The sequence below is a fragment of the Zootoca vivipara genome, chromosome 6, assembly GCF_965207765.1.
Source record: "Zootoca vivipara chromosome 6, rZooViv2.hap1.1, whole genome shotgun sequence".
Taxonomy (NCBI): domain Eukaryota; kingdom Metazoa; phylum Chordata; class Lepidosauria; order Squamata; family Lacertidae; genus Zootoca; species Zootoca vivipara.
Window position 1 is genome coordinate 68,131,383 of NC_142589.1, and position 27,511 is coordinate 68,158,893.

General features: G+C 46.9%; 1 protein-coding gene across 3 annotated transcripts in view; it reads left to right on the top strand.

Moving 5' to 3' along the window:
• Window positions 1-27,511, top strand: part of KMT2B (lysine methyltransferase 2B) — a 65,764-nt gene that overhangs the window by 15,606 nt on the left and 22,647 nt on the right. For 2 of the 3 annotated variants that reach the window (XM_060275713.2, XM_035117080.3), the window contains exons 2-12: window positions 3,879-3,954; window positions 5,585-7,836; window positions 9,692-9,805; window positions 10,184-10,346; window positions 12,188-12,446; window positions 14,479-14,534; window positions 23,917-24,162; window positions 24,976-25,070; window positions 25,978-26,076; window positions 26,688-26,801; window positions 27,135-27,281. In XM_060275713.2, coding sequence (XP_060131696.2) covers window positions 3,879-3,954; window positions 5,585-7,836; window positions 9,692-9,805; window positions 10,184-10,346; window positions 12,188-12,446; window positions 14,479-14,534; window positions 23,917-24,162; window positions 24,976-25,070; window positions 25,978-26,076; window positions 26,688-26,801; window positions 27,135-27,281 — 3,621 coding nt within the window. The remainder of the gene's footprint in view (window positions 1-3,878; window positions 3,955-5,584; window positions 7,837-9,691; window positions 9,806-10,183; window positions 10,347-12,187; window positions 12,447-14,478; window positions 14,535-23,916; window positions 24,163-24,975; window positions 25,071-25,977; window positions 26,077-26,687; window positions 26,802-27,134; window positions 27,282-27,511) is intronic. The other variant, XM_088671129.1, reaches the window with a different exon arrangement.

The following is a 27,511-nucleotide window of genomic DNA, read 5'->3' on the forward strand; positions in this document are numbered from 1 at the left end:
CTTCCCATAGGATTTAATGGCAGCCACTCGCTTACATAGGAGAAAGCCAAGAGGTGCCCTTGGGGACACCTTTGTGGAGGGGCCTTGGTCTGATCCCTGCCCCTGCTCCCCCCCATCACTGAGACTTTCTTCTGTATCATACTAGAGGATTACCAGGACCCAAAATCTGTATTTGTATTTTCTAGCTATATGGTGAGAGGGAGAAAACACCGTTTCCGAGAGAGGCTCCTCCCCCTTTCTTTCTCCCCCGCCCCCAAATTCTCCAGGATACTTGCTATAAGCTGTCAGGCCTTTGGCAAGTCAGTTGTCTTCCCTCTCCATCCTCAGTTTGTTATCAACGGACGCATGAACATTCCGCATATCAAGCTTCTCTCAGCCCTGGACTTCCTGGATAGACTTGCACAAGCTCTAGTCCATTTTAGTTATGTGTAGGGTATACTGGTGTTGACGCTGGAGGGGGGGGCAGGTCTAAAAGCAGAAGGAGTATCTATTCGCATGCAGAGACTCTGCATGATTGGGAAGCCTAGTTGCATGGAGCCCTTCTCTGTGAGTTGGTCTCTGCACACAGCATGTTGTTGCAGAAGGACAACTCGGCCGGGGGTGAGGGGAGATCTGCTGTGTGCATGAGTAACACCTGAAGAGGGCGTTTCTGGCTGAATTATGGTTCCTTAGACCAGGGCTTGGACGCTTACACCCAGGGGCGAAATGTGGCCCTCGAGCTTGCCCTCTGAACTCTCCCTGGACCATAATCCTCACTGGCCATGTTGCACCCCAAGTGCTTTTGCCTGGCTGGAATGTTGTTGCTGTGCCCACTTCGCCTCTGGTTCGTCCCACCAATTATATTTCTTCCTTAAACGGTGATCCTCAGGCTGAAAAAGTCCCCCCCATCTCTGCTTTAGGTGTGTGTGTGTGTGTGTGTGTGTGTAGCAGTGTTTCCTTCACCCAAAATGTCGTTTTGATCACAAACTTGCGTCCTCCTTATCTATGGTTTTCCCCAAGTATGTGGACGCTAATCATTAATGCCTTCTTTATTGGTAACACTGTTTCTTTCCTAAACTGATAAACCCTCAGCTACCTGATTTTACCATGAGATTGAGAGAGCAATGATGCTACCTGAAAGCCCACCAGGTTTGGGGCGGAAGAGAGGGTGGCAAGTTCCAGTTCTTATCCTGCCAACCCTGTTTGCTACCTCCAGTTCCCAGAAGTTGAAACCACCACTTGCTCCTATTGCAGTTTGCACAAAAACACAAGGCATGCACTTGTAGACTAAAGCAAAACAAAGTGTTTGGTCCCGTCCCCCCAATTGCTGCAGTAGCAGTGCCAACACTGAAGTATGTACGGATGTGGAACTGGGGGCACCTTTTCTACCTCATCACAACCCTGTTTCTATTTTTTTGGTGATGAGCATTAAAATATATTGCTTTCCCTCTTCCTGCAGCCCAGAAGTGAGACCAGTCTGAGGTGTATGGATGAAGGGAAAGTTTTGCCCCCACTGTAATTCATTTCCCACATATAGCTGTTTCCCCACAGGAATGGATAGCTGCCATTCATTTTCATGACATAAAGTATAGGAGTGAACTGGTACTACACCTGCCCTGCTGATCTCTCAATTAAGAAGCAAGTTTGCATCTAACTGCATAGTCCTATCCTAGTTTCTCTTTCTTGGCCAGATCACACCAGATGCTATCACTGACATTTGTACGCTGCTCTGGGGCCCTCTTTTTGACTGAAGAATGGGGTAAAATAACAGTTAACCCCACCTGCCCTGCTGCCTTAGCTGAACACAGGTTTGGTCTCACCTGTCGGCTCAAATATACTGAGAATTTCCGAATGGAACCCAGAGTTCTGTCTCACATCATTCATTGCTTTGATCGGAGAGTAACAGTTAGAAAATGAAGAACTCTCAAGAATTATAAGGAACTTTCATTTCCTGGCTGGTTGCTCTCTACTGCAGTAGTAGACCACATGCTCTGTGGTGCATTTTGAGATGATTCTGCTGACCTCTCTTGGTGCAAAAATGCTGAAAACTCTTTCTGGAACAATGAGCAAATTCTGAATAGTAGGCCTTCCTTTGACAGTCTATTACAGCTATACTATATGCACACAGTGGAGAGAAAGGAGGAAGCATTGGCTAGATAGGTGTTACTAGGTTTGCACATATACCATATCCAAATCAGCACTGAATAGCAGCATCTAGCCCAGGGTTGAAGAACCTTTGACTCTCCAGAGATTGCTGGATCAACAGACCCCATCATTTCCGACCATCCACCAGGTGGGGTGGTTCTGATGGGAGTTGGAGTCCAGCAACTTCTAGAGGACCACAGGTTCCACAGCTCTGATATAGACTAAAGCATATCTTGCTGCATGTGCAGTGTATATCCACAGCTTATAGCAGCTGTCTGCTTCCAGTAATGCTTCCCCTTTGCAGCACAGTTCCAAGAACTGCTGCATGGGGATGCAGAAGGACTTGAATTCGAATTCAGAAGCAACCACCCACTTTATAGCTGCAAGTGTAAGAGAATGTGAGAATCCATGGAAAATAGGTAAAGAGAGATAATGGCTCTCATGCTTCCCTGTTGATCTTCTCCAGGAGTTGCTCCATCCATTATCTGATGTACATTTTGCATGCCATCTGTCACCCAGCGGCCATTACCTCCAGCCTTGCATGCAGTGCCTGAGAGTTCCCTAAATTTCTTTGGGACCTTCAGAATCAGTCCCCCAACATGGATAAATTTATGGCTATGTCTGGGGGTTTTGTGTTTGCTGAGACCCAGTCTAACCTGACTCTCACATTTCAGAAGAGAGGGACAGCAGGCCCAGGAACTTTCTCTGCACGTCCAAAGATGAGTCCACTCTGTGCTCAGATGTGGGTCTGAGGTTATTTTGTATAGATGTGGGAAATCTGGTACATAGCACTTGGTTTCCATATACAGTAAAGTTACCCATGTGTTGGGCCAATTCTCTTATACACAGTGTGTCAGTTGTGAGTAGATCATCTTCTGAGACCCTTCTTTGCGTGCCTCCTCCACACGAGATCTGGAGGGTGTCAACATGAAAATAGGCCTTTTTTGCAGTAGCTCCCTCTTTGTGGAGTGCTCTCCCCAGAGAGGCTCACCTGGCACCTTTGTAAGATACCTTTAGGCGCTGGGCAAAAACATCCCTCTTCTCCCAGGCCTTTGGCTAATTAAACCATCTATGGCCTTTTAAAGTGGGAGTATTGTTTTTGCTTGTTACTGTGGTGTGTATTTTTGTGTCTTCATATTGTAAACTGCTCGGGGATTCTTGGTTGAAGGGCGGTATAGAATTTTCAGTAATAGTAATAATAAATGACTGACTTGCCCTGTAGTAATCACAGCAGCCACATACGGAAAAAGCTTTGATTGCTGCTTCTCTGAGAAGTGCAGGGCAAACTGGCCATTTTGCACGCAATTCCCAGTAGATGTATACATGCTTTGGCATCCGTATGTCCATACATTTGAATAAGCTCTGTAACACTGAGACACTTCTCATCAAACAAATCTGAATGATGCCAAGTAACTCTGCAGGGTTTGTTTTTGAAGATGTGTCTTGCTGCTCTGCCATTAACACATTGTACACAGCCCTCCCCAGGTGTTTTGTCTATTGTACGCTGCCCTGGAATCTGCTTGAATAAAGTGTGGCTTAGAAATGTAAATAAATCCTCCCCCTTTATTTTCAAAGAATTGTGTGGGCAGTGGTGGTGATGGGGAGGCACCCCAGAGTTGTGCAGTGGTGTTGGAAGAATGGGGTTTAACCTTGGCTACATGGGTGATCTGATGTAAGGAAAGGGCCGGGTGGTTTCTGCCTTGAGTGTGACCCTCACTTCTTGTGACTCCAGTTCCTTCTCTCTTGCCTGGCAGAAGGAGTTCCTGGGCTTCCATTCAGAGGATGACGCCTCTCAGAGCTCGCTGTGTGCTGCTCTACGGTTTAAAAGAGGTAAGGGTGCCATTGCAGGTGCCTCTTGATGGTTTTCTGGCCGATCTGACAGTGGTCTGGAGCATCTTACACACACACACACTTAGTCCCAGCAATAGCAACATGGAAAAACAACACATAAAAAACCAATTAAGAAATTCTGTTGAACAGAAACAAGCATAGCCAGACTAAAATAGTAGTAGTAGTAGGAATAAAGCACAGCATTCTGTCAGAGGGCCAAACTACATGTTACATGTTAATAGCATGTTTAGATTATGTGCTACTTCTCTTCCCAAAAAAGCAGGCACAGGAAGTCTAGATGTGGTGCCCCCACAACTGTTTTTTTGTTACAAGAAAGCTATCCAAAGCAAACAATTCATTATATTAATTAGTTGCCCTGCTTGCGTGTCTTGATCTTCAGCTCATGGAACACTGAGATCAACTTTATGCAGTGAAAACAGACAGCTACATCTACCAATACTATAGTACAAGTGAGAAAATGAAACAGTTACAGTATAAAAGCAGCATCCAGAATTTGAACTAAAACAAAAGCAAAGGTAGCCTTGGGCTAATTAAGCCAACTATGGTCTTTTAAACTGGGTGGGTAATTTTTGTTTGTTACTAGGATATGCATTTTTGTGTTTTGATAATGTACACAGCCACCCTGTGATCCTTGGATGAAGGCTGGCATGGAAATGTAAAATGCAATCAGAAGCCCAGCAATTTTCCCATCTTTTTGTCATGCCGTTTGACTTAGCTCAGTTGCATGCCTACCAGATATGGAGTTTCACCTTTGTTCCTAGCAAATTGTGTCTTCTTGCTTTCTGTTGTTACAAGGGCTGCCAACCGATGGAAGAACGTTTAACTGGTTCATCATCTGACTTACAAAGAGTTGATTGAGATTTTTTTTTTAATGTATATTATCACAGCTTCCCTATAGGTGCACTCTGGGGAATACTGAAGAGAATCTGACAGAACTGTTCACTTCATTTATTTAACAAAATGTATAGACCACTTGATTTTAAAAGAAAGAACTCTAAGCAATTTATATAAAACAGCATTTTCTTATTAATTTTGTTATATATAGATAAATTCAACAAACTTTAAAAGCAAGTCAATTTGTGGATAAAATCAGCAGCTTAAGGACAAGTAGACATTAAAAAAAAAACAAATTAAAATTATCTGTCTGGGTAGGCTTGCCTAAACAAAAGGGAGTTTTTAGTAGGTGCCAGAATCAAGACAGTGACTGTCATATCAACAGGCAGGGAGCTCTGGAGCATAGGTGCTGAAAAGTCTTGACTCCTCAAAAGTGGGGAATACATGTTACTAATCATCGGTGGAAGAAAATGCCGCCTTCAGTGTCCTCCTATGTTTTCCTGCTACCGGTAGTAAGGAATTATGGGTGCTGCCTGTCAGTGGTGTTGCATGTGCTCATCTGGAAGCAGTTGTTTACTTACTGTAAGTGACCAGTCCAAGTGTTTAACCATTTCAACAAAACTGTCTGCAAGTTGAAGTATTGAGCATCCTTCAGCTCTCTGGAGGAGCACTTCCCATCATGTTATATCCGGGGCCTGGTGATGTACACACTGCCCTTGTAGGTTGGAAACTTGAGAGGCATTTTGACAGGCAAGGTTTCCTTCTCTCCTTACAGGTGCAGTGCTGCCAGCACGTGGTCGGAAAAAAAGGGGGCTTGCTGAGGACACCCTTTCCAAGCGGCTGTCAAAGCAGAGAGCTGTGGAATCCCAACGGGAGCGGATGGTGAAGGCTTTGGCTGAGCTGCTTCAGAGCAACAAGGGGTCTCCAGCAAGGACAGATCGGCTGTCGGCTTCCAGCCCCCAAGTTGGCGGCATGCTTCCTGAGCAGCCTGAAGCAGACTCAGAGCCGGGCGACCCCACGAAACCCTCCGTCTCCCCTGCCCTTCCGTCACAAATGGAGAAGGACCTTAACTCTGTTGTGTCACCCAGGCCGCGAGGCCGGCCACGGGGCTCTCTCACAAAGAGGCTCATTGCAAGACCCAAGCCTCCTTGTCAAAGCACCAAAGCTCCAGATTCCACCCTGGAACCCAGCAGCAGCAGCAGCCCTCGGTCACCCTCGCCATGCCAAGCAGCCAGCCCCTCCCCTCCGCCCCAGGAGCCCCCGAAAAAGCCGCCGCTCATCCTGAAGTTCTTCTCAAAGGCCAAGCGGCACAAGTCCGGCCAGCTGGTGGTGACCCATGTCCGGCTAAAGACTCCCGGGCACAGGAGGGGGCGTAAGAGGAAGTGGAGCGTTGTGCCGAGGAAGGGAATCTCCCCACTTCCTTCCCGGTCTGTATCGGAGTCAGAGGCCCCTTTGTCGGAGTCGGATGGGTCTGCCCCAGAGCCGGAACAGAAAGACGAGTCTTCTACTCCAGAATCTCAGGCAGAGGTCCTTTCCCCAGAGCCAGAGCCAGAGCCAGAGCCCCAGCCAGAACTTGCTGCCCCAGAGCCAGAGCCACAACTGGAGGTGATTGCCCAAGAATCTGAGCAACTACCACAGGCTCCTGTCCTGGAGCTGGAGGCTTCTGAGCCAGAACCAGAAGCTCCAGCACCGGGAGGTGGCGTTCCGGCTTCGCCCAGTGAGATAGCTGGCCAACAAGAGCACCAGCAGCCCTGCCCGCAGAGTGACGGGTCAGGAGTTGTTTCCGAGGAGGGGACTTCCAGCGTTGCCCTTTCCACGCGGGCGCAGTGTTCGAAAAGGGGTCGTGGGCGTCCTCCCCTGACCGCTACGCAGCGGGCCCAGCGTTTGGCTTCTCAGCACCTGCCGGCCAAAGCCAGGGAGGAGGCTGTAGCAGCTGCACAGCAGCTTGGCGGGCCTGGCTTCGAAGAGGCACCAGGTCACAAGGCCAACTTCCTGAAGAATATCCGCCAGTTCATCATGCCCGTGGTGAGCGCCCGCTCGTCGCGCCTCATCCGGACCCCCCGCCGCTTTATGGACGAGGTTCCGCAGAAGGCAGCCAAGCCCGTGGAAAGCGCTGCAGCGGATGGGCCTTGTGCAGACAAGCAGGAGACTCCCATGCTGCCATTGCTGGAGACTCCCCTTCAGCTGACTCCCCCAGCCCCTAGCTCCCCTGATAAAGATACCTCTCGGGCCCTGTCGCCCCCGCCTTCCCCCAGTGTGCCCCTCCTACCTTCCTCCATTCCCGCCCTACCTGAGAAGCGCCGTTCCATCCTTCGGGAGCCCACATTCAGGTGGACCTCACTGAGCCCCACATCGTCCCCCAAGGATACAGGCAAGGCACTCTTCCATCTTCCTTGCGAAGATTCGTCTCCTTTGCTCAGTACTCCAGCACCAACCCCATCTCCCCCAGCCAAGCGGACCCCGCTGCTGCGAGCCCCCCAGTTCACACCCAGCGAGGCACACCTTAAGATCTACGAATCTCTGACGGTGTCTCCTGAGGAATCTGATCTAGTGCCTGCGTCCCCCGAGCTCAGGAGGGACCTCCCCGCACTGCAGCAAGAGGGTCTCCTGCTCCCTTACGAGCCAGTTGTGACCCGCAGTGGCAAGAAGCTGTTGGGAAGGACGAACCACCTTGCCTTGCCCCTCTTCCCAGAGGTTTCTAGTCCACTTGGGGCTCAGGGCAAAGAGCTGATCACCATGGAGGATGTCAATTCTCCTGGCGTAGTTCACAAGGTGGCCATCCGGAGGATTCTCCCTCCGTCGGCCCAAGTGGAAGAGGAGGAGGAGGAGGAGGAGGTGGCAGCTGAGAGTTCAGAGAGTGAGGGAGAGCCAGCTAGCCTGCGCTCGGAGGCACTGAAGCCCCCTGCAGAGGAGCCAAAGCCCCTTATTACCCAGCTGTCAAGCATGGATAAGGTATACAGCTTGCTCACTCGTGCCAAGGTACAGCTGTACAAGATCGATCAGCAGAAGCACTTCAAAATGACACCGGTAAGAGAAGCCTCAGGGGTGGGAGTGGCAAGGCTTTGGCGCGATAGGCAAGGCTGTGCATTGTAGAAGGAAATGCCAGTGGTCTTTGGGGCCTCAGTTAATGGTTTTGATTTATCTATTTTGTTTTTAAGCTCCATGCCCCACTGTGGTACTGTGTATTGTTCATCAAGAGACGTTGTCAGTAAACTTAACGTTCACCCTGTATAAGTGTCCACACAGGTCATTTTTCCCATTAAAACAGAGATGGGGTACTTAGAATCATAGAATTGGAAGGGACCCTGAGGATCCTCTAGTCCAACCCCCTGAAATGCAGGAATGTGCAGCTGTCCCATACTGGCTCCCTCTGCTTTTAAACATCGCATGTATCACAATATCGCGGTGTTTGACTGGTGATACATTGCAACATAGAAAAGCTTATATCACCCAGCCCTTCTCATACAGGTGAAACTCGGAAAATTAAAATATCGCTGAAAAGTGCATTTATTTCAGTAATGCAACTTATTATTTTTTATTTTTCTTTTAATTTTTACAAATGTTTTCTTTTGGAAATTCCACAGTAATAAAACAAATAGTTACAATAATACAAAAATAAACATCGCTATTACATTTCATTACTGTAATTACATTCCATTTATAATTGACCCGTCTAACGACAAATAATTACAATTACAACAAATAAAGGCTTGACATATCTTGCTTTGTATGTCATGCATCTATCTCATATATTGGTTTCACCTTTTAAGTTGCATTACTGAAATAAATGCACTTTTCGACGTTATTCTAATTTTCTGAGTTTCACCTGTCAATTATTATTTTTTTACCCAAGTGTGTGCCACTTTGCCCTTGTTTCATCGAATCACATTTGCCATCTTAATGCCCATTCGCCTAGCTTGGGTGTCTAAAGAGTTGTGTTTAAATAATCTAAACCTCATATTCTTTGAACAACCAGAATTTCTAGGTAAGTGAAATTCTCCATTTTGCATTCAGAAAGCACTCTTTGATTTTATTACATTAACATAAAGAGCAAGCGTGCGTAAATGCACGTGCTTCCATTTTGAAAGCTTTGTTTCTGGTATAATTAATGTTTGGGGTCCCCCCCAAATAGTCTTTGATTTTTTGTGTGTGTTGATGTGTGTTGGAGAAGAAAAGCCGAGAATCCTGAAATAGACCAGTAATGCATTGCAGGGGGTTGGACTAGATGACCCTCAGGGGTTCCTTCCAACTCTACAAGTCTATAAGTGTGGGGATGAAGGAGGGAGAGAGAGAGGCTGAGGCTGAAGGTGGTGATTGGGGTACAGTAGCTATACTGAGAGTAGAAGTCACACAGCTCCCACCGAAGCGCCTCTTGTTTTCACGAGTCCCGCGCAAATGGCCTTCACTTTTAGGTTTTTCCTCAATTCCCGGGAGCCAAGACTGTGGGTTTCCAGTGTCATCTTTGTTTTGCTTTTTAAAGAGAGTCTGAATTTTTAGTACCAGCCATTGGACTGTTCGGAAGGTATGTCCAGTTCTTTGCTTTGCAATACAGTTGTGTCTCCATAGGTTAGCCAACATGGTGCCCACCAGAAGTTGTGGACTGTGACTCCCAGCATCCCTGACCATTGACCATGCTGGCTGGGGTTGATGGGAGTTAGAGTCTCAGCAATATCTGGACAGCACTATACATATAGGCACGTTGTTCTGTGTTTGTGCAACTGGCGTCACAGGTCAGTTTCCACAAACACATTTGCAGGCTGAGAGCTGCCATTATGATGGGGAGAGGGACAGTGTTGCTTGGGACATTTGGTATACGCAAAAAGAGTCTCAAATGCTAACTAAGTAACCAACTATCTTTCATCTGTGTGTCTCTTCCCTATAGGGCTGTCAAACAGTCAATACTGAGCTCTTTGAGACTCCAAAGGTCCCCGTTAAGCAGGAGGTGACTACTGAACTCAAAGTGGCAGAAGAGGACAAGAAAGAGGACAGGAAGCAGGTAACTGGTGCCCTATTTGCATGTATATACAGTGGTAAAATAAAAAAATTCCTTCAGTAGCACCTTAAAGACCAACTAAGTTTATTTTGCTTCGACTCAGACCAACACGGCTACCTACCTGTATATACAGTGGTGTAGCTGAACTCCAGTGATTCTGGTTTCCAGAGCAATGGATCCTATGTAGACACGGGTATCCTCTGTGGATATTGCCTTTCTTGGTCTGTCCTGCCAGTGGCTTTTAGCAGTGCAGTCCTCTGTACTCCTGGCAAGTGTCAGGTGGTGCAGATTCACTGAGAACTGGGGGGGGTGGTGGTATTTCAGGGCCGGCCCTGTTTACCATTCATGCCCATGGCCGATCCTAATTCTCTTCCCTTGCAGGGCCAGGAGTCCCCCGTGCAGGGCCCTCGGATCAAGCACGTGTGTCGGCATGCCTCAGTGGCCCTGGGGCAGTCTCGTGCCATGGTGCCAGAGGATGTGCCGCGCCTTAGTGCCCTGCCGCTGCGGGAGAGGGAGGAGATCGCTGCATCGCCCACAGTAGAGGGTGAGTGGTTGTGTGGGGACGCCAGCTTGAAGCATTCTTTCCTTTACACGCTGCGGCCTCTTTTTAAAGGGTGAGCATGATAACTTGAGCGTTCAGCTGCAAGCTCACAGGGCTATTAATGGGCGCACTAATATGTGGCACCTCCTTCTGTAGCTACGAGGCAAAGATGTTTATTGATCCTCGGTGGGATAATCGGGGGAGCTCTGCACAGATCCTGGAGAGCACAGCTATTATGCCATATTCAGGGGACACTGGTTTTGGCTAGGGCTGATGGTAGGGCTGGGCAATATATCAATATATCGTCCAAAACCGGTTTGAAGTCCGTATCGTTCTATCGCTTTCATAATTTTTGACCTGGCAATATATTGCAAATCATGATGTGTGTTAGGGCTGGGTGATATAGCATCCAAAACCGGTTTGAAGTCCGTATTGTGATACCAGTTTCATAATTTTTGACCTGGTAATATATAACGACTTATGATGTATATGCGTCTGTGCTATGCAAAAATCACAGTATTGGGGGGGGGGGACCCATGAAGCCAGCCATTGCTTCTACATAGCCCCATCCTTATTTCAGACATTGTGGTATATCATTATATCACGATGTTTAGCTGGTGATATACCACAATGTTGAAAAGCAGATACAGTTTTACCTTGGATCCCAAACGCCTTGCGACTCAAACGTTTTGGTTCCCGAATGCCGCAAACCCAGAAGTGAGTGTTTGTGAACACTCTTTGGAAGCCGAACGTCTGGTGTGGCTTCCATGGCTTCTGATTTGGTGCATGAAGCTCCTGCAGCCAATTGAAAGCCGTGCCTTGGTTGTTGAACGTTTTTGGAAGTTGATGGAGGTGAGGGGCAGAGCCTTCTCCAACAGAAGTCCCATGGGAGGGGGACTTCCATGTGAACAGTTCCTCACTCCAAACCTCATTGCTCAAACACCAACTTTCTTCAGGCCTCAGAGGGTGGTGCAAAGGCTCCTGTGATTGCTGGGTGCTGTTTTTGTGCCTTTTTTTGCCCCTTCTGGGCTCTTCTAGGCCCATTTTGTCATTTTTCAATTCACTTCCAGGCATTTGTGCAGTTAGGCGTCAATCAGACTCAGGTAAACGAGGAGTTGCCTGTACTTTTTTTGGGAGGAGCAATTCCATACTTAAGCCTTTAGTTTCAAAGTGAAAATGCAGGAGCCTTTATACGGGCTGAGTTCCCTTCTTGCCCATAGCACACAGTCTTACCTAATTAAAAGTCTGACTCTTTGGAAGAAGAAGAAGAGTTTGGATTTGATATCCCGCTTTATCACTACCCAAAGGAGTCTCAAAGCGGCTAACATTATCCTTTCCCTTCCTCCCCCACAACAGACACCCTGTGAGGTGGTTGGGGCTGAGAGATTTCAAAGAAGTATGACTAGCCCAAAGTCACCCAGCAGCTGCATGTGGTGGAGGAGTAGAGACGCTAACTTGGTCCCCCAGATTATGAGTCTACCGCTCTTAACCACTACACCACACTGGAAAGCTGTTCGCCAGTGGAATGGTCTCCCTTGGGAGGTTGTGGACTCTCCTTCCTTGGAGGTTTCTAAGCAGAGGTTGGATGGCCACCTGTCAGGGATGCTTTAGCTGAGTTGGGCGTTGGACTAGATGACCCCAGAGGTCCCTACCAACTCTACAATCATATGATTCTCTGACCTAATAAGTGAATCAGATCCTTTTGTGGCCTGCTCCCTTTTACGTTGGCTGCACCGAGCTTTCCTTGCGCCCATAGAAATATTTGGGTGACGTACAGAGGTGCTCTCTGGGGCCTCGAGATGGAGCTGCATTCCGGTCATCTTTTTGAACTTTCCCTTCTGCAGAGACCTCCTCAGCCTCAGAGAGTGAAAGCGGCCACCAGAAGCAAGTGAAGGCAGATACCGCCGTCAAGGCCACACCACCCCCTGTGCGTCGCCATGGCTCCCACCACCACCACCACCACCACCACCACGGCAAGAAGAACAGAATGACGCGCTGTGGGAAGTGCAAAGGCTGCCTGAAGCTGCAGGACTGTGGGGAGTGCATCAACTGCCTAGACAAACCAAAGTTTGGCGGGCCAAACACCAAGAAGCAGTGCTGCGTGTGAGTATGTCCAGGGGGGCGGTTTCCAGTTCTTTGCTGAATTTTGCCCTCCAGCTTCTTTCTTCTGTGCTGCTTGGGAACTGGAAGCTATGACTGAAGAGTTCTCTGCCCAGCCAGGAAAATAGTGGTTTTGTGGCTGAGGTTAGGTAGATGCTGGAGTTGTGCAGCTCCCGTGCAGAGCTCGGTTTTGGCTGCAGAATCTTGCCTGCTAAATGCCTTGGCAGCCACTACTTGTAAAACAAGTTCCCGGGCTTTAAGGCAGGAAAGATAGGCCTGTAAGTGTGTAGACGTTTGCCCCATTTCGGTAACGGAGATCTGCATACAAAAGCAGCTTGCCTCTTGTTCGATTGGGGAGCACAGGTGCATACTGTATTTGCCCAACCACGTGCCAATTGCCATGAAGTCTGGAAGTGATTGGGTGGTTTGTTTATTTAGCATACTTATGTCCCGCTTTATAGGAGTTGTAAAAGCAGCTTGCACAGGATTCTTAAAGTAAAATGGTGCCCAAATCTAGTGTAAGAACTGAAATAAAATGGTGGTGCCCATCCGGAATCAGGATTATTTGGGCAGTGTTTCCTGCCCTCATCCTTATTCTTCCCTTGCACTATATTTGGTAGCGGCTCCATATTCATTTCTCTTGAAATTCCATTAGGGAATACAGTCCTCAGCCTGAAAAAGGTTCCTCACACCTCACCTGCTATTCATGGTGAACTCAGCAGCTTCACCTTCTTGCATGCAGGTAGTTCTGGCAAAGGTGAGCTGTTTGGTTTAATCTCAAGTTGAGGTATTTAAACAGCAGTGGTAGAAAGCAGAGACTAGCAACTTTTTTGGGGGGGGGAACCTGGAGGTGTGCCACATAGCCTCGGGAAGCTGCATTCCCCTATCTTAGCTTGAAGAGTCCTCAGAAGGGTGGACAGATGTCAAGGAGGATGGGACTCCTGTGTTTTTAATAGCTACGCAGAAGAGGTTTCTGAGCTGAGGCAGTTCTGTCATGCAAGAAGGTGAGAGGGTGGCTATCCATTGTACGGGCACTAGGCTCCCCCAGGAGCCTATTTATAGAGTATGCGTCCTGATTTGCTTGTGGGGAGGTTATGTGACAATGAGCAACCATCCTGATCTGCTTGTGGAGTGGTTTATGCATCTTATTCCACTATGCATTTTCCCATCACTTTCCTAACTCTAAAAAGTCTGATTCTTTTTTTATATAAAAAAGTGGATTAGTTGCCCCTAGGGCTGCAGAGCACTTTAATCCGCTTCTAAATTGTGCACACCAATCCCTCCCACAAAATATTAGTAAATCTGGAGGCGCCTACTGTTTCCCATAGCTGCGGAGATTAGAAGCACGTTATTTTAAAACAGGGACCTGAGTTACTATGGGCTACACTATGCATTTGTAGAAGTTATTGCTTTGTTGTTTTGTTTTACTTCTTTGCATTTTATTCTGTGAACCGCCCTGAGATCGTATGATGAAGGGCGGTATAACAATAACAACAACCCCAGTCCTGTGGAAAGCTCTTCCAGCAGAGATTCAGCAGACACCTTCTGTTTTAACCTTCAGGCATTAGCTTAAACTTCTCCTTGCTACTAGGCTTATGCAGATAATTAAGAATACATCTTCCGTAATTGATAGCTGATAAACTGGGGTGTGTGTGTGTTAATTTTAAAAACCACATGTATTTTATTATATATGCTGTAAACTGCTTTGATATTTTCAATGAAATTGCAGCATACAATTCTTATAAACAAATGAATGCCACTGGCAAGAAAAGGGCTGTTCCTTTCATTTCTCAGATGGGGCCATCTTCCCCACTGAGGAATATTTGGCCAGCTGTCCATCACTGCCTGTGTCTAGCTCCACAGTCTTCTACCTGCTTTGAGCAAGACTACGTACTGTGGGCCTGACCCTTTGCTGCCTTGGTGGGAGGGTGTTGGCCAGAGCTCCTTCGGCTCCTCCTGCGCTGGTGGACCAGATAAGAGTTTGTTTGTGGCTGATTTCTTTGCTCTGACCATGTCATGTCTGGCTAACTGGCAGGTATCGGAAGTGCGACAAGATCGAGGCACGGCGGGTGGAGCGGCTCTCTAAGAAAGGTAATGATTGAGTGGCTGTACATGGGTGGACTAATCATGTGCTGCTGTGAGTTGGCTGTGTGATTATGTGTGGCCTCTTCCTTGGCGTCATTCGTTCATATATTGTACAATCTTCTGGTCCAAGGGCTATGTGAATATATTTCTACCTGCATGTAAAACCTTTTGGGTCCAGTCCCACGTATGCAGTGGAGTAGAGGTTGGGTGCAGGAGTTCTGTACTGAATACCCAGCCGTGAATTGCAATAAGCACTGGTTTCTACATCATGATGGAATGGATGATGACATTCAGCACTTAAAAGACATATTATTGTTCTGACAGGCTTTTGATGTTTAGTGGTCCGTCACTTATAAAGTTTTGTGTTAGCCCAGGGCTGCTGTTTTCCATGTCGTTATCTGTGCATTTTGAAACTGTGTGTTTTGATATATCTTTAACTGTTTTTATCGATATGACCACCAGCTGTGTTTGTTTTATCTTCCTGTAAGCCGCTTTGGGCAAAACGTTTCTGTGGGAAAGTGGGGCGTGTGTGCAAATGGACTTAATTCTTCTGCTACTACTTACTTACTGTCCTTTGCATTGTGTATTGGTGGGTTATATTTTGCAAATTCACGTATTAAATTGTTACACGTTGTTAAACAAGCTCTGTTTTGTGGAGAAGTTGAAATTCGGTGTCTAAGCCTCTTTCAGAGACTGGGAAGAAAGGTTGAAGCTTATGGATATTGGGCGGTGGGGAGAGAGAGAAAGAATGGGGTGTGTAGTGCCAGTCTTGCGTTTAATGACTCTCCTGGTAGCCCCAGACTGCCAGAGAAGGTGCCAATCTCCCTGTCCCTCCTCCATTGGGACACTTGGCGGAAGGAAATATTTTTAGTAGCCTGCTAAGAGTCTAGTGGGCTGCATTTATTTCTGTGCTGGCTGCAGTTAGGAGGCTTTCCCTTCTTCTCCACAGCTAGCCTACAACCAGAGATTGGTAGTAAAAAGAAATCCTAGGCTCAGGGTGGATTTGATTTAAATCAAACTGATTTAAATCACGATTTAAATCACTAGTCAGTAAGGCTTGATATAAATCATAGTTTTCTACATAAAGACTAATTCTTGCTGGTATAACTTTAATATGCAAGTAGATGAAGATTTTTAGAATAATAACTTTTCATATTAGTTTTTTATCCCCAGTTTAATAGGTTAATCATTCATATTTGGACAACTTTACTGTTGTACTTAGGAAGGAGAAAAATAATCATTACCTTAATAATAACAATTTAAATAGATTTATTCAACTGAAACAATAACATTACAGCATATGTTATTTGCTTAAACAAACATCCATGTTTGTTAACTAATTTGGCTAAACAAAAACAAAATATATATATTTTAAGAAACTTAGACTGTCAGCCCAGCCTACACATGAAAAACTTAAATACTGTCCACTCCAAACAATCAGAAAAATATTGCTTCTATTCTATTCACTGAACTTCTTGAAACTTAGCACTGAAGGCGTTGTTTCTGTATTCATAGGTTTGTAGAACAATAGGATTAAGGTCTTTTTCTCAACTCTGTTCATGTTATAACATTTTTGCTGTGAAGAAGAGGCATGTGATCTCTGTTGAGTCAAATTCAGTTTTGAGAACTGCAAAAGTAAACCAAGCATCTGTGATAATATCTTGTAGGCAGAGAAACTGCCCAATAATCTTACAAAAACCTCTGGAATTGTGAATGGATTAATGGAATTTATTTACCCCAAAAATTAAACATATACAACCTTATTCTACATAATTAAAAAACTAATCTTTATTTCATGATGGAACAACCTTTGGATGGTAATATATTTTCCTCAAAAAGCATTTTATTTTTAAAAAAATCCAATTTAAATTAAAAAAATCGATTTAAATAAAAAAACCGATTTAAATAAAAAATCTGATTTTTATTTTTATTTTTAAAATCATTGCTTTTTATCCACCCTGCCTAGGCTAGTGACATTTGTAGGCTTCTTTACAAGTCCAGTTCACAAGCTGTGGTAACTGCACTGAAGGGAGGATTCCTTCTCCCACAAACATAAGATACTCTGCCTGCTTCCAGGGGATTTGGGGCGCTCCCTTTAAAAAAATGTTTTCATGCATCATTTACCAGGATACTTTTAAAACTGTGAAGTCAGGAACACATCTTGTGTATACAGAAAGTGAATAGAATATTAATCAGAATGAACCCACTGGAGTTTAATGGGCATGTCTAACTTGGGTCCGTTAATTTCAGCAGGTGTGCTCTGAGTAGAACTGACTTGAATGCAACCATCTGTGTACAAGATTTGTGCTAGCAGCTTCATCCTATATCCTGTGGCTTCATTGCACTTGTGCAGAGCTCAAGGTGCTCTGTTCAGGTGGCTCCAACCTCGCTTGGTGCCAGTGGATACTTCTTCCATAGCGCTGTAGCTGCTTTTGATCTCTCTCACTGGGACGTGCCCCTTGCGGTTTGGAACAGAGGCAGCATCCTTGTTTCGACCTTCAGCGTGAAGGAGGTTCCAAAGCATCCTTCAATAAGCATCTAGTGCTGCTTGTTCAGGAGTATCAGAGCTGTGTGTATGTGTGTGAGAGAGAAAGAGAGAGCTCCTGTGGCCACAGTGATATATTGGAGCTCCTTTCGCAGCTTAGCTGCCTTCTGTGCTCTGTGGAAACCTGTGCATATGGCATCCAGGCACGGTAGCAGCCAGGCTCTTGGTGATTTGCTTCTTAGCTACTCTTGATTGTTCATTTTAGGGACCGGCTTTTCATTTGGCTGATTAGATTTGTAGCCTGTCCAGTCCCAAGAGCTCAGGGCATATAACAGAGACACACAGAGAAAAAGAGACCTGCAATTCTTTGCTCTGCTTTTTAAAAGGGTGCTCACATACAAAAAGTGTGCTGGAATTTTATTAAATTACAACACTTCTGTAACAGTTGCTCTTTCTGCAAATTCCTATTTGAGTTCCCCATTGGAATCTGCCTTTACCTTGCAATGGAGGAGGGGACCCGGGGATGGGTTGTCTCTTCCATTTGGACCACTGGGAAGGAATATGTAAACTGAGACACATGCCCTCCTAGTGGGATGGGCAACTCACTTCCTTGGCTCCTCTCCTGCTGAGCTCCACCACAGGACTGGGGCATGTCCCATTGTGAGAGATCAAAAGCTCTGCAGGCTGGTAGCCACTTTTCTTTTCTTTTTCCCTGATCATTCCTGTGGGTATTGTCAGATCTATTTTTAAAAACAAACAAACTACTACTGAGATAGGGAGTCTTCTTGCAAAGCAAGGCACCTCTAATCATATGGAAGCAGCCTTATACAAGGGCAAACGTACCTGTTTACTCTGGCCTTCTCCAACCTGGTGCTCTCCAGATATTGCTGGTCTACAGCATCCCTGACCATTTGTCATCCCTAGTGGGACTGGTGGGAGTTGTGGTCCAAAGGATCTGAAGGGCACCACCTGGTCTACTCCAGGGTCTCAGGAATCATAGAATCATAGAGTTGGAAGAGACCACAAGGGCCATCCAGTCCAACCCCCTGCCAAGCAGGAAACACCATCAAAGCATTCTTGACATATGCCTGTCAAGCCTCTGCTTAAAGACCTCCAAAGAAGGAGACTCCACCACACTCCTTGGTAGCAAATTCCACTGCCGAACAGCTCCTACTGTCAGGAAGTTTTTCCTAATGTTTAGGTGGAATCTTCTTTCTTGAAGTTTGAATCCATTGCTCCGTGTCCGCTTCTCTGGAGCAGCAGAAAACAATCTTTCTCCCTCCTCCATATGACATCCTTTCATATATTTGAACATGGCTATCATATGAGAAAGAATAGGTCTTTCTCATCCCTTGTGATCTGATCCCTCTAACTGGTGATAGATACCAAGGGTTGACCCAGTGACCTTCTGTGAAGTGGGTGATCTACTGCTGAGCTATCATCCTCCATTGAGTAGACAACAGCTTAACTTACTCATGACTTTGGCTGTATGCACACTATAACTGTAAGGCACATTCTTTCCCTCAAAGGATTCTGGGCACTGCAGTATACCCCTCACAGAGTTGCAATTCCCAGCAGCCCTTAATAAACTACAGGGCCCAGAATTCTTTGAGAGGAATGTGCTTTAAAGGTTAGTGTGTATACTGCCCCCAAGTCTCAATTGACTCCTGTGTGTATTGTCTGCAGGTGTCATTCCACTGAAATTGAGTGGGGGCTGTTTTTCCTAGATCAGGAGTGGGGAATCTCAGTCACACGAGCCAAAAGTGGCCATTCCTCCTAACCCACAAGATTCTCCCACTACCTCTGCTGGCTCCAGCCTTTACTGGCTCTGCTCCAAGCCCTGCTTGAGTGTTTTTGCCTGGCCGGAATTGACATTTAATTAATTAATTTATTTCATTTATATCCCACCTTTCCTCCAAGGAGCCTCAAGGTGGCATACGTGCATGGTTCTCCCCATCCTCATTAAATCCCCACAACAACCCTGTGGAGTAGGCTGAGGCAGCCCAAGGTCACCCAGCGATCTTTATGACTGGGTAGGGAATTGAACCCTGGTTCTCCTAGGTCCTAGTCCAGGCATCCTCAAACTGTGGCCCTCCAGATGTTTTGGCCTACAACTCCCATGATCCCTAGCTAACAGGACCAGTGGTCGGGGAAGATGGGAATTGTAGTCCAAAACATCTGGAGGGCCGAAGTTTGGGGATGCCTGTCCTAGTCCAACACCACACTTTTCACAGTGAGCTGTGCCCAAAGTGGCTTACAACAAACATTCAGAGCAACAAACAAAGCATAAGGGGAAGTCACCAGTAAAACCAAACAGGAAAAGAATCGGCAGTTTTAGCAAACAGAATAAATTCAGTATGACAGAAGGAATGACCTGAACTTAAATGTGTAAGTTCAGAGCAGAAAAACAGTAAAATTGCAGGGGCTGATCTTGCTTCACTCCACAGAGTCCCAGTAAACTGGCTTGAATATGTTCAGAGAAGGGATTGAGTGGTCTTCTTGCCAGGCTAGATGACTTGCAGCTGGATCCTTCGTCTGACTTCCAGGGAGAGGCTTCCTGCAACGAAAAGGAAATGTTGGGGAGGGCAATGATGGTGGAAGTTCCACTGCTGGTGCTGGTCTTATTGCATTCCAAAAAAGCCCCAGCAGCCCGTCTTAAATGAGGGGAGGGTCTTCTCACCAGGCTAAGATTGCTTACAGCTAACTCCCTCATCTCTCCTCCAGAGGAGGCTGACAGCAGCAAATGGGAAATGCTGGGGAGGGCGATGATGTTGAGTCCTCTTCCCCAGCTCTTCCCCTGGAAGTTTCAGGTGCTGGTCTTGGAATGTGTCCTTGAACTGTGATTATTTTTATTTCATTTCATTATCCAGTCACCTTTTAGAGTAAGAAGTCTTAGAAGCGACTCGGTAGAAATAAAATGCAGCAGCCTCCTCGTCCACAGCATGAGGACGTGCAAGTTTATGTGCCCTTTCTCTTCGCCCTGTCCTCATTCTGGATGCTTTTGAGTTCTTGGCTCTCATAAAATGTAGTAATTTCTAATGTGGCTATTGTAATAAAGTGGTTTTTCCCCCTGGGGGATGGGCACCAATACAGCTCCTTGCCAACAGCAAAAGGGACCCCAAGAGAAAGAGAAAGAGGATATCACTTTCCCTGACCTTTTGTTTTCTCAAATGAGGGATTTGAGAGGCAGGGCAGAGAGGGGGAACAACTTTGCAACTTTGGGGCTGCTATACTGCTGTGCTATCAGTGTGGGGGCATTGGAACCTGACCTGCAGTGACTTTTAGCCTTCGCTTGTGAGGAAAACCACAGCTATCAAATCTCCAAAAGGGGGCGGACCTTCCTTCTTCCACCATGTCTAGCCACAAGCTCTTCCTCACCCTTCTTGTACCCTGTCTCAGGGCAGATTTCTGTGCGACCCTCTGCTAATGTGGAAGTTTTTAACTCTCTGAAAATGACTATTAAAATGCTGTTCTCCTTTATCTAGCGTTTGTATACTGCTTTCCAAGTGCTTTGCATCCGTTACCTTGTGATCATTCTTTAACAACGACCTTGTGAGGTAGGGTAGTATGTTCAGGCCCATATTGCAGATGGTAGGAGGGGGCCTAAGGCCATGTAGTGAGGCAAGAGGTAATATTCGAACCAAGGGCTTATTGATTTAGAGATTTAGATAGCCTACCTAGGGAACCATAGAGCTGTAGAGTTAGGAGGGACCCCCAAGGGTCATATAGCCCAGTGCAGTACAGTCGTACCTCGGAAGTCGGAGCAGAATCTGTTCCGGAAGTCCGTTCAACTTCCAAAGCGCAGCTTCTGATTGGCTGCCGGAAGGTCCTGCAGCCAATCAGAAGCCCCGTCGGATATTTGGCTTCCAAAAGAGCGTTTGAAAACCAGAACTCTCACTTCTGGTTTTTGATTGTTTGGGAGCCAGAACGTTAGACTCCCAAGGTGTTCGGGAGCCGCAGTATGACTGTAATCTCAACTAAAGTGTTATCAGAAAAATGTAAAGCATCCATAACAGATGGCCATCCAACCTCTATTTAAAATCTGCCAAGGGAGGAGCGTCCACCACATTCCGAGGGAGTCTGTTCCACGATAAAGTCTTTGTTTGAACAGCCTTCTTTTTGTGTATATACAGAGGAAGGAAGCACACAAAGCTGTGATGTCAACTGCTCCTTTACCAGCAATCCCCCTCCCTAACCTCAGTTCCTATTCCCTACTGTAACTAAGCCTATCATAACTTCTGTAAGATAATTTCTTAATTCAGATGATCACATTTTCTCCTTACCCTCTTGTTTCCCACCCTGTTTCTGAATAATAGAGTGTAAGCTTCTCAGGGCAGGGACCTGTCCTCTTAAAAGGCTGCATGTGCACCATATATTTAAAGCACATTATTCCCCCCCCCCCCGCCGCCGCAAAAAAAATCCTGGAAACTGTAGTTCACCCCTTTCAATGCCCAGCACCCTTAACAAACTGCAGTCCCTAAGATTCCTTTTCTTTTGAGGGGTTGAGCGTGTTGTGCTTTAATTGTATGGAGTAAACACAGCCATAAAATGAGATGGCTGTAAGAAGAGCAATCCCATCATTCAAACAGGTTGAGAACCATTGTGCTATAATGGAGAGGGTAATCTGCCCCCTTCCTCCTCCTCCGCCTTCTGCTTTTTGCTGGGGGCAATGGAGGCTGCTGGGTTTTGAAAGTGTGTAGACTGAGGAAGCAGAGGGTGGAGGGGCAGCATTTATCAGCCAAGGACAAAGATAGGTGGAGCCCTGCAAACCACCACAGGTAGTTCTGGGACAATGGATTTGAGGATTGGGGGAATGTGATCTCTTCCCTGCTTGGGGATGGGGAGGGGGAAGTGGGCTTGCACCAGGAAGAGGTGGGGCCTGGTTCTCCCAGGGAAGCCATTCCAGGTTGAACCAAGCAAGAAGCCTGCCTGGTGTATGTGTGAGAAATGGCATTTCTTGCCTGCAGACTGAAGAAGCACTGATTATGTGAGCAGATGATCTTGCGAAGAAGGCTGCGATATGGGGGTGGGTGGCAGGGAGGGAGAGAGGGAGGGAGGGAAAAGCAAGGAGGTGGGCTGGGTTTTATTGGATCAGCTCTGGGCAGAGAGATGGCTGCAGCAGCTGAAGCCAAGACTCCTGACCTCTCTATACTCAGCTTGGTGGGGTGGGGGTGGGGGAAGGGAGGGCAGCTATAAATTTCAGCCTCAACATCGAAGCCCTGAAAGGGGGACACTCCCTTTCCCCTGACCTGTGTCTGTTCCTTCCCTGCCCCATCACTGCATCTAATATGGAAACTGAGGCAGGGGTCTTTACTAACCTCCCCAACCCTGAGAAAAAGGGTTAATCTCTGGAGATTGTAATGAATTTCACATGCAGTGTAAGGGAGGGGGTCGAATGCAAAGTTCTGTGGTCTTTCAGGCTGTTAGATTTTAAGATGCTATTTTTATTTTAAAAATGGTTGCTGCTATCAACCTGGGCTGCAATCCCCTTGTGCATTTAAATGGGTATAAGCTCAGAACTTACTTCTGAGTAGGCCTGCAGAGTCTTGTGCTGCATCACAGCTCCCCTTCTGGAGTTTGTAGAGAGGTTTTGCTGGGAACACTCAAGCTGCCTTGAAAGCCTTGTGATGGGAACAATGGCCCAGACCCAGCCCTGGCCAGGTGAATGCTTAACTAGCCTTTGTATTGGAAATGAAGTAGTTGAGGAGACTGCCAGATTCTCCCTGGGAGAAAAGAATCAGTTTTGCCTGCCTATTGAGAAAGGTAGGGTGGAGCCACAGCAAAATCAGAGAGATGTTCTCAGAACCAGATTGTTGGGAGGGAAGGGAGAAATAAATGAGCAGTTGAAGAAGAGGGAAATATAAGACTTCTGTAAGGTAAGTGAGCCTATTAATAAGGCTTTGCAAAAAGTGAAATCCTGGATGGTATTGCTGTTTTGCACCCCAGGCAGTGTTCAAAACTCCCATTGTTCTAGGTGCATTTTGCGACAGAGAATTTCATCAGCGAGAGCGGTTTCTGAGCTCTGGGTACAGTTCTGCGCCTAAGATTTCACATTAAAACTGCAGAGTGGAAGGAAAGGAGGACCTTTTTCTGCCTCCCCACTTCTAACTACTCTCTGAAGACTGGGGAATAGACGCTCTTAAGAATATTAGGGAGAGTGGGCAGGGGAAGGACTACTAGAGCATGTGAAAAATGAACATAATATTTCAGCTGCAGTTCATTCATTTTCAGCACTGTATTCTTGTTGTAAAAATAGCACACCTAGACATTCCATTGTTGCGCCCATAAGCTATATTTAAGGTGCCACTTAGCCCCTAGCTTTCATATCTCTGTTTCTAACACCGACCCCCAGGGAGCTCAGCAAATTAAGAGCTGTTACGAGGTGTGTCATTTCTTTTGTTAAATTTGTATCCTGCCTTTCCTCCAGGGAGCTCAAAGTTGTTATTATTACTATTAATGTTAATAATTACCCACCATTCACCTTAAGGTCCTAGGACAGGTAGCAACCATTTAAAATACAGCTTGAAACAAATTGCAGTCGCAATAATAGAGTCGATCTTGAAAATATTTATCTCAAGTGCCAAAGGGCATATGTGGTTGTTCCTCACAACAACCTGGCGAGGTTGAGAGATGGTGACTAGCCTAAGGTCATGTAGGGAGCCTCATGACAGAGTGGATACTTTAATTTCCTAATCCAGCATTCTAACCCCCTACACCACACGACACCAGCCTTGCCCTGCTCTGATTTACACAATACTAGTGGTTTGTTATCCCTCCCACATCCCTTGAAATGATGGCAACACTTCTGTAGAGTGTGTGGCAGGGTAGAGGTGAATGGGAGAATCTGGTCCTCCCGGACAGCACCCGCCTCTGAGACTGCTCACTCCATGCCTTTGTCTCCAGGCCGTACGGTAGTGAAGCCCATCGTTCCCTGGGATTCGGAGGATTCTCAAGAGGAGTTCCCAGCTCCCTGGGAAGTCATGCTGGGGGCCACGGAGACAGCGGAGCAAGACTCCCTGCTGCAGCGCAAGTCGGCCCGGCGCTGCGTCAAGCAGAGGCCTTCCTATGACATCTTTGAATCCTCTGACTCGGAAAAAGAGACGGTGTCCGGCTCGGCCACGCATCGCCGGAAATCCTCCCGGGACTCAGGTGAGAGAGAGAGGGAGAATTCAAGGCTGCTTTGCATTAATCCTGCGTGTAGATAGCCCCGTGCATCAATCCTACAAAGGAACAATGTTGCTGCTTGCTCATTGCAACTTCCCATGACATGCGTGTGGTGGGGTCAGTGTGCCTTGGGGGTCTGCATGCTGGTCTTGCACCGCATCAAGTTAACTTTTCTGGATGATTTTGGCTGTGTGTGAAGCAGCCTTTGTTGTTCTGTAACTCCGCGGCTGTGTGAGCCACCCTACCCCCATATAATGGGCTTAGCTGGACCCTGCCCACCTCCTCCGTAATGCTCCAAGGATGTGCCATTGTCTGAGGCCTGTGAATGGAGTCAGGCAGGAGTTCTTGCCTGCCACCACTCATGGTAATTCCCAAGCATGCTGTAAAGCAGGATGGGGGAACCTTTGACCCTCTATATCAGTGTTTCTCAAACTTGGGTCGCCTCTTGTTGTTGCATTACAACTCCCATTGTTCCTAGCTATCAGCACCAGTGGTCAGAGATGATGGAGTTGTAGCCCAACAATAACTGGGGACCCAAGGCTGAGAAACACTACTCTAGATTATGTTGGACTACAACTTTCCCCATCCCTGGCCCTTGGTCATGCTGACTGGGGTGGATGGGAGCTGCAGTCCAAGCAGCTTGCAGAGAGCCAAAGGTTCCTCAGCCCTGTGGTAAAGGCTAGCTGAGTTGCTGTGCTTTCGAGAACAAGAATAGGGACCTTACCCAGTTTGGGACTGATCAGAGCTGACAGGGAAGAAAAGAGCTGGTTGACCGGCAGCTCCTGCTTTCATTTCCAGATCTGCTTCCCATGGACTCAGAGGAGCAGAGTCGGCCCCGCAGGACCCCCCTCCAGCCTGTGGTGCAGCTGAAGGCCAGAAAAAGGCCAGAGAAGGTGAGGCTTGGGCAAGAATTAAGTCAGAGCGGCCAGGGACAATCCCACATTTGTTTTTTAAAATGCAGCAGTTTTATCCACATTGTACTCCACCATTATAGCCCTTTGTGGGCAGTGGAGGACAACTCAGCCCAAAGATTTAGTGTAAAAAGGGCTCAGTATGACCCTTGTGCCTTTTGACTGAGTGTGTGTATGTGTTCATTCCCAATATTCAAGTTGTTGTCTTTGGGAAGTGGTCGTGACTTCAAGGGCCAAAACCGAATCTCCAAAGCAGGTATTTAAAACCTACATCTTTCAGAAGTCTCTAGGCTGCTGAGGCAACCCATAGACAGTCCAGACTTTTATTTGATGGCTGCTGAGGTTTGATCAGAGGTTTTTCAGTTTTGGTGTTCCTTACTGGTTGGTTTTTTTTTAAAAAAAAAATCTTCCTCTTTTGGTATATCACTAGCTTTGAGCATGAGGAAAGCATCCTATAAATGCAAATTGGACTTGCAGAAAAACACTTGTGGGGTGTTTCTATTCAGGGTTCATCCAGCTAACCAACCATGCCTTCTTTCAGAATAACCTCTTCCAGGGCTAGAGGCCCTCCAGCTGTCTCACCATCCCTACCATTGGCTATGCTGGAGTTAAGAGTCCAGCAACAACTGGAGGGACACAGAAATCCTAGTTTGTATCCAGCTAAGATTTGCTTGCAATACACCCATTGAAATTGATGGACCTCTGTTGGTTATGCCCATTAATCTCAGCAGATCTACACTTGTGTAGAACTAGTTTGGGACACAACCTCCTGTTTCCTTTTCCAGTGGGTCCTCTTGGTCTGAGCTTTCACCCTGTTTAGGGAAATGGTCATGCATTGCATTTCCCGCTGGACTCTGTTAACTTGCCTCTCTGTCCCTTCCTTCCGTAGGATGTCCCATCATCTGGCACACTCCCATCTGTCTCCAATGGTTGGAACGGAAAGCAGAAATCCACGGATGGCATCCACAGGCTCAGAGTTGATTTCAAGGTGCGGGCTGGAGAGTATCTTGAAATGATGATATTGAAACATGAGACAAATTATGGGCCACAAAATGCTCTTGGGCAGCCCTGCACACCTTCCTGCAAAAATAAAAATATTGAAAGCCTTAATCTGATGTAACGCTTTTTTTAATATCTGCTTTCTGCTGGTGCGATTCAAGCTCAGCCAACTGCAAATGAGCCAGAACGCCCTAAAATCTGCCCCCAACCTACCCCTCATTCACAAACCACACATACTTTGAAGAGCACAGCTATGTCTTAATTTGATGGTACTGCCAGAAATGCTTTAGCTTTCCTAGCTTTTTGGGAGCACTGCTTTTGTACCAGCAGGGTGGAGTTGGGTGTGAAGAGAGAGGAAAGGAGGCTGCAGTGAGCTTAAAGCGATGCAGTGGCCACAGGTCTTGGCAACCCCAGCCATTCGTGGCCAAAGGCCAAGAATGATGGGAGTTTCAATCCAGTAATGCTTAAAAGAGCCACATGTTCCCCACCTCTGGGCTTGATGATCTCCAGTCCCTTTCAGTTCAGAGAGTTGCTCCATGTAGCTCTTTTCACAGCTATCCCTCTGCCTCTCTCTCCCCCCCACCCTTGTGTATCTTGTAGGAAGACTGTGACCTGGAGAACGTCTGGCTGATGGGTGGCCTCAGCATTCTCACCTCGGTGCCGGTCACCACGCAGGTGGTGTGCCTGCTCTGTGCTAGCAAGGGGTTCCATCAGGTAGGTCTTGAGGAATGGGGTAAGGATACCTGGATTCTGGGATTTCCAGCATCTCAGTTGTGTGGGGTTTAGGGAACAGGTTGCGGGCACCATTCAGAAGGTTGGGGAGGGGGGCACTTGAGGTCTTTTATCCAAACATAGATAAAAACCTGCCCCTTGATCTCAGGAACCATCATGCCTAATTGGGATACAAATGCATAGCAAATAGACCAGGCCTTGTTTTGTACCTGGAACAGGGCGGGGGACATTGGGGTTGCTTCTAACTTGCAAAGAGTTTCCGGCTGCCGTGTACCAAAGCGCATCTAATGCAGCTGCCCACCATGTGCTTTGCAGCTTGTGTTCTGCCAGGTGTGCTGCGACCCCTTCCACACCTTCTGCCTGGAGGAGGATGAACAGCCGTTGCCTGAGCAGGAGGAAAGCTGGTGTTGCCGCCGCTGCAAATTCTGCCACGTCTGCGGTCGCAAAAACAAGGCATCCAAGGTAAGGTGGGGTGTTTTCCCCAGCGTGGGATCTGTGCAAGGGGAGGGTCTGTGGAAGTAAACATGGCTGCTTACAGGGGCTGCACATCCCTCCCATGCTCTGGTGATCCCTACACAAAACACAGCTGGAGATGGAAGTGGTGGCCTCACCACTCCAGGAATCCAGGTCCCAAGAGATTACCCACAAAGCAATGTAGCCCTAGGCATTCAAAAAAAAGAGAGAAAAAGACA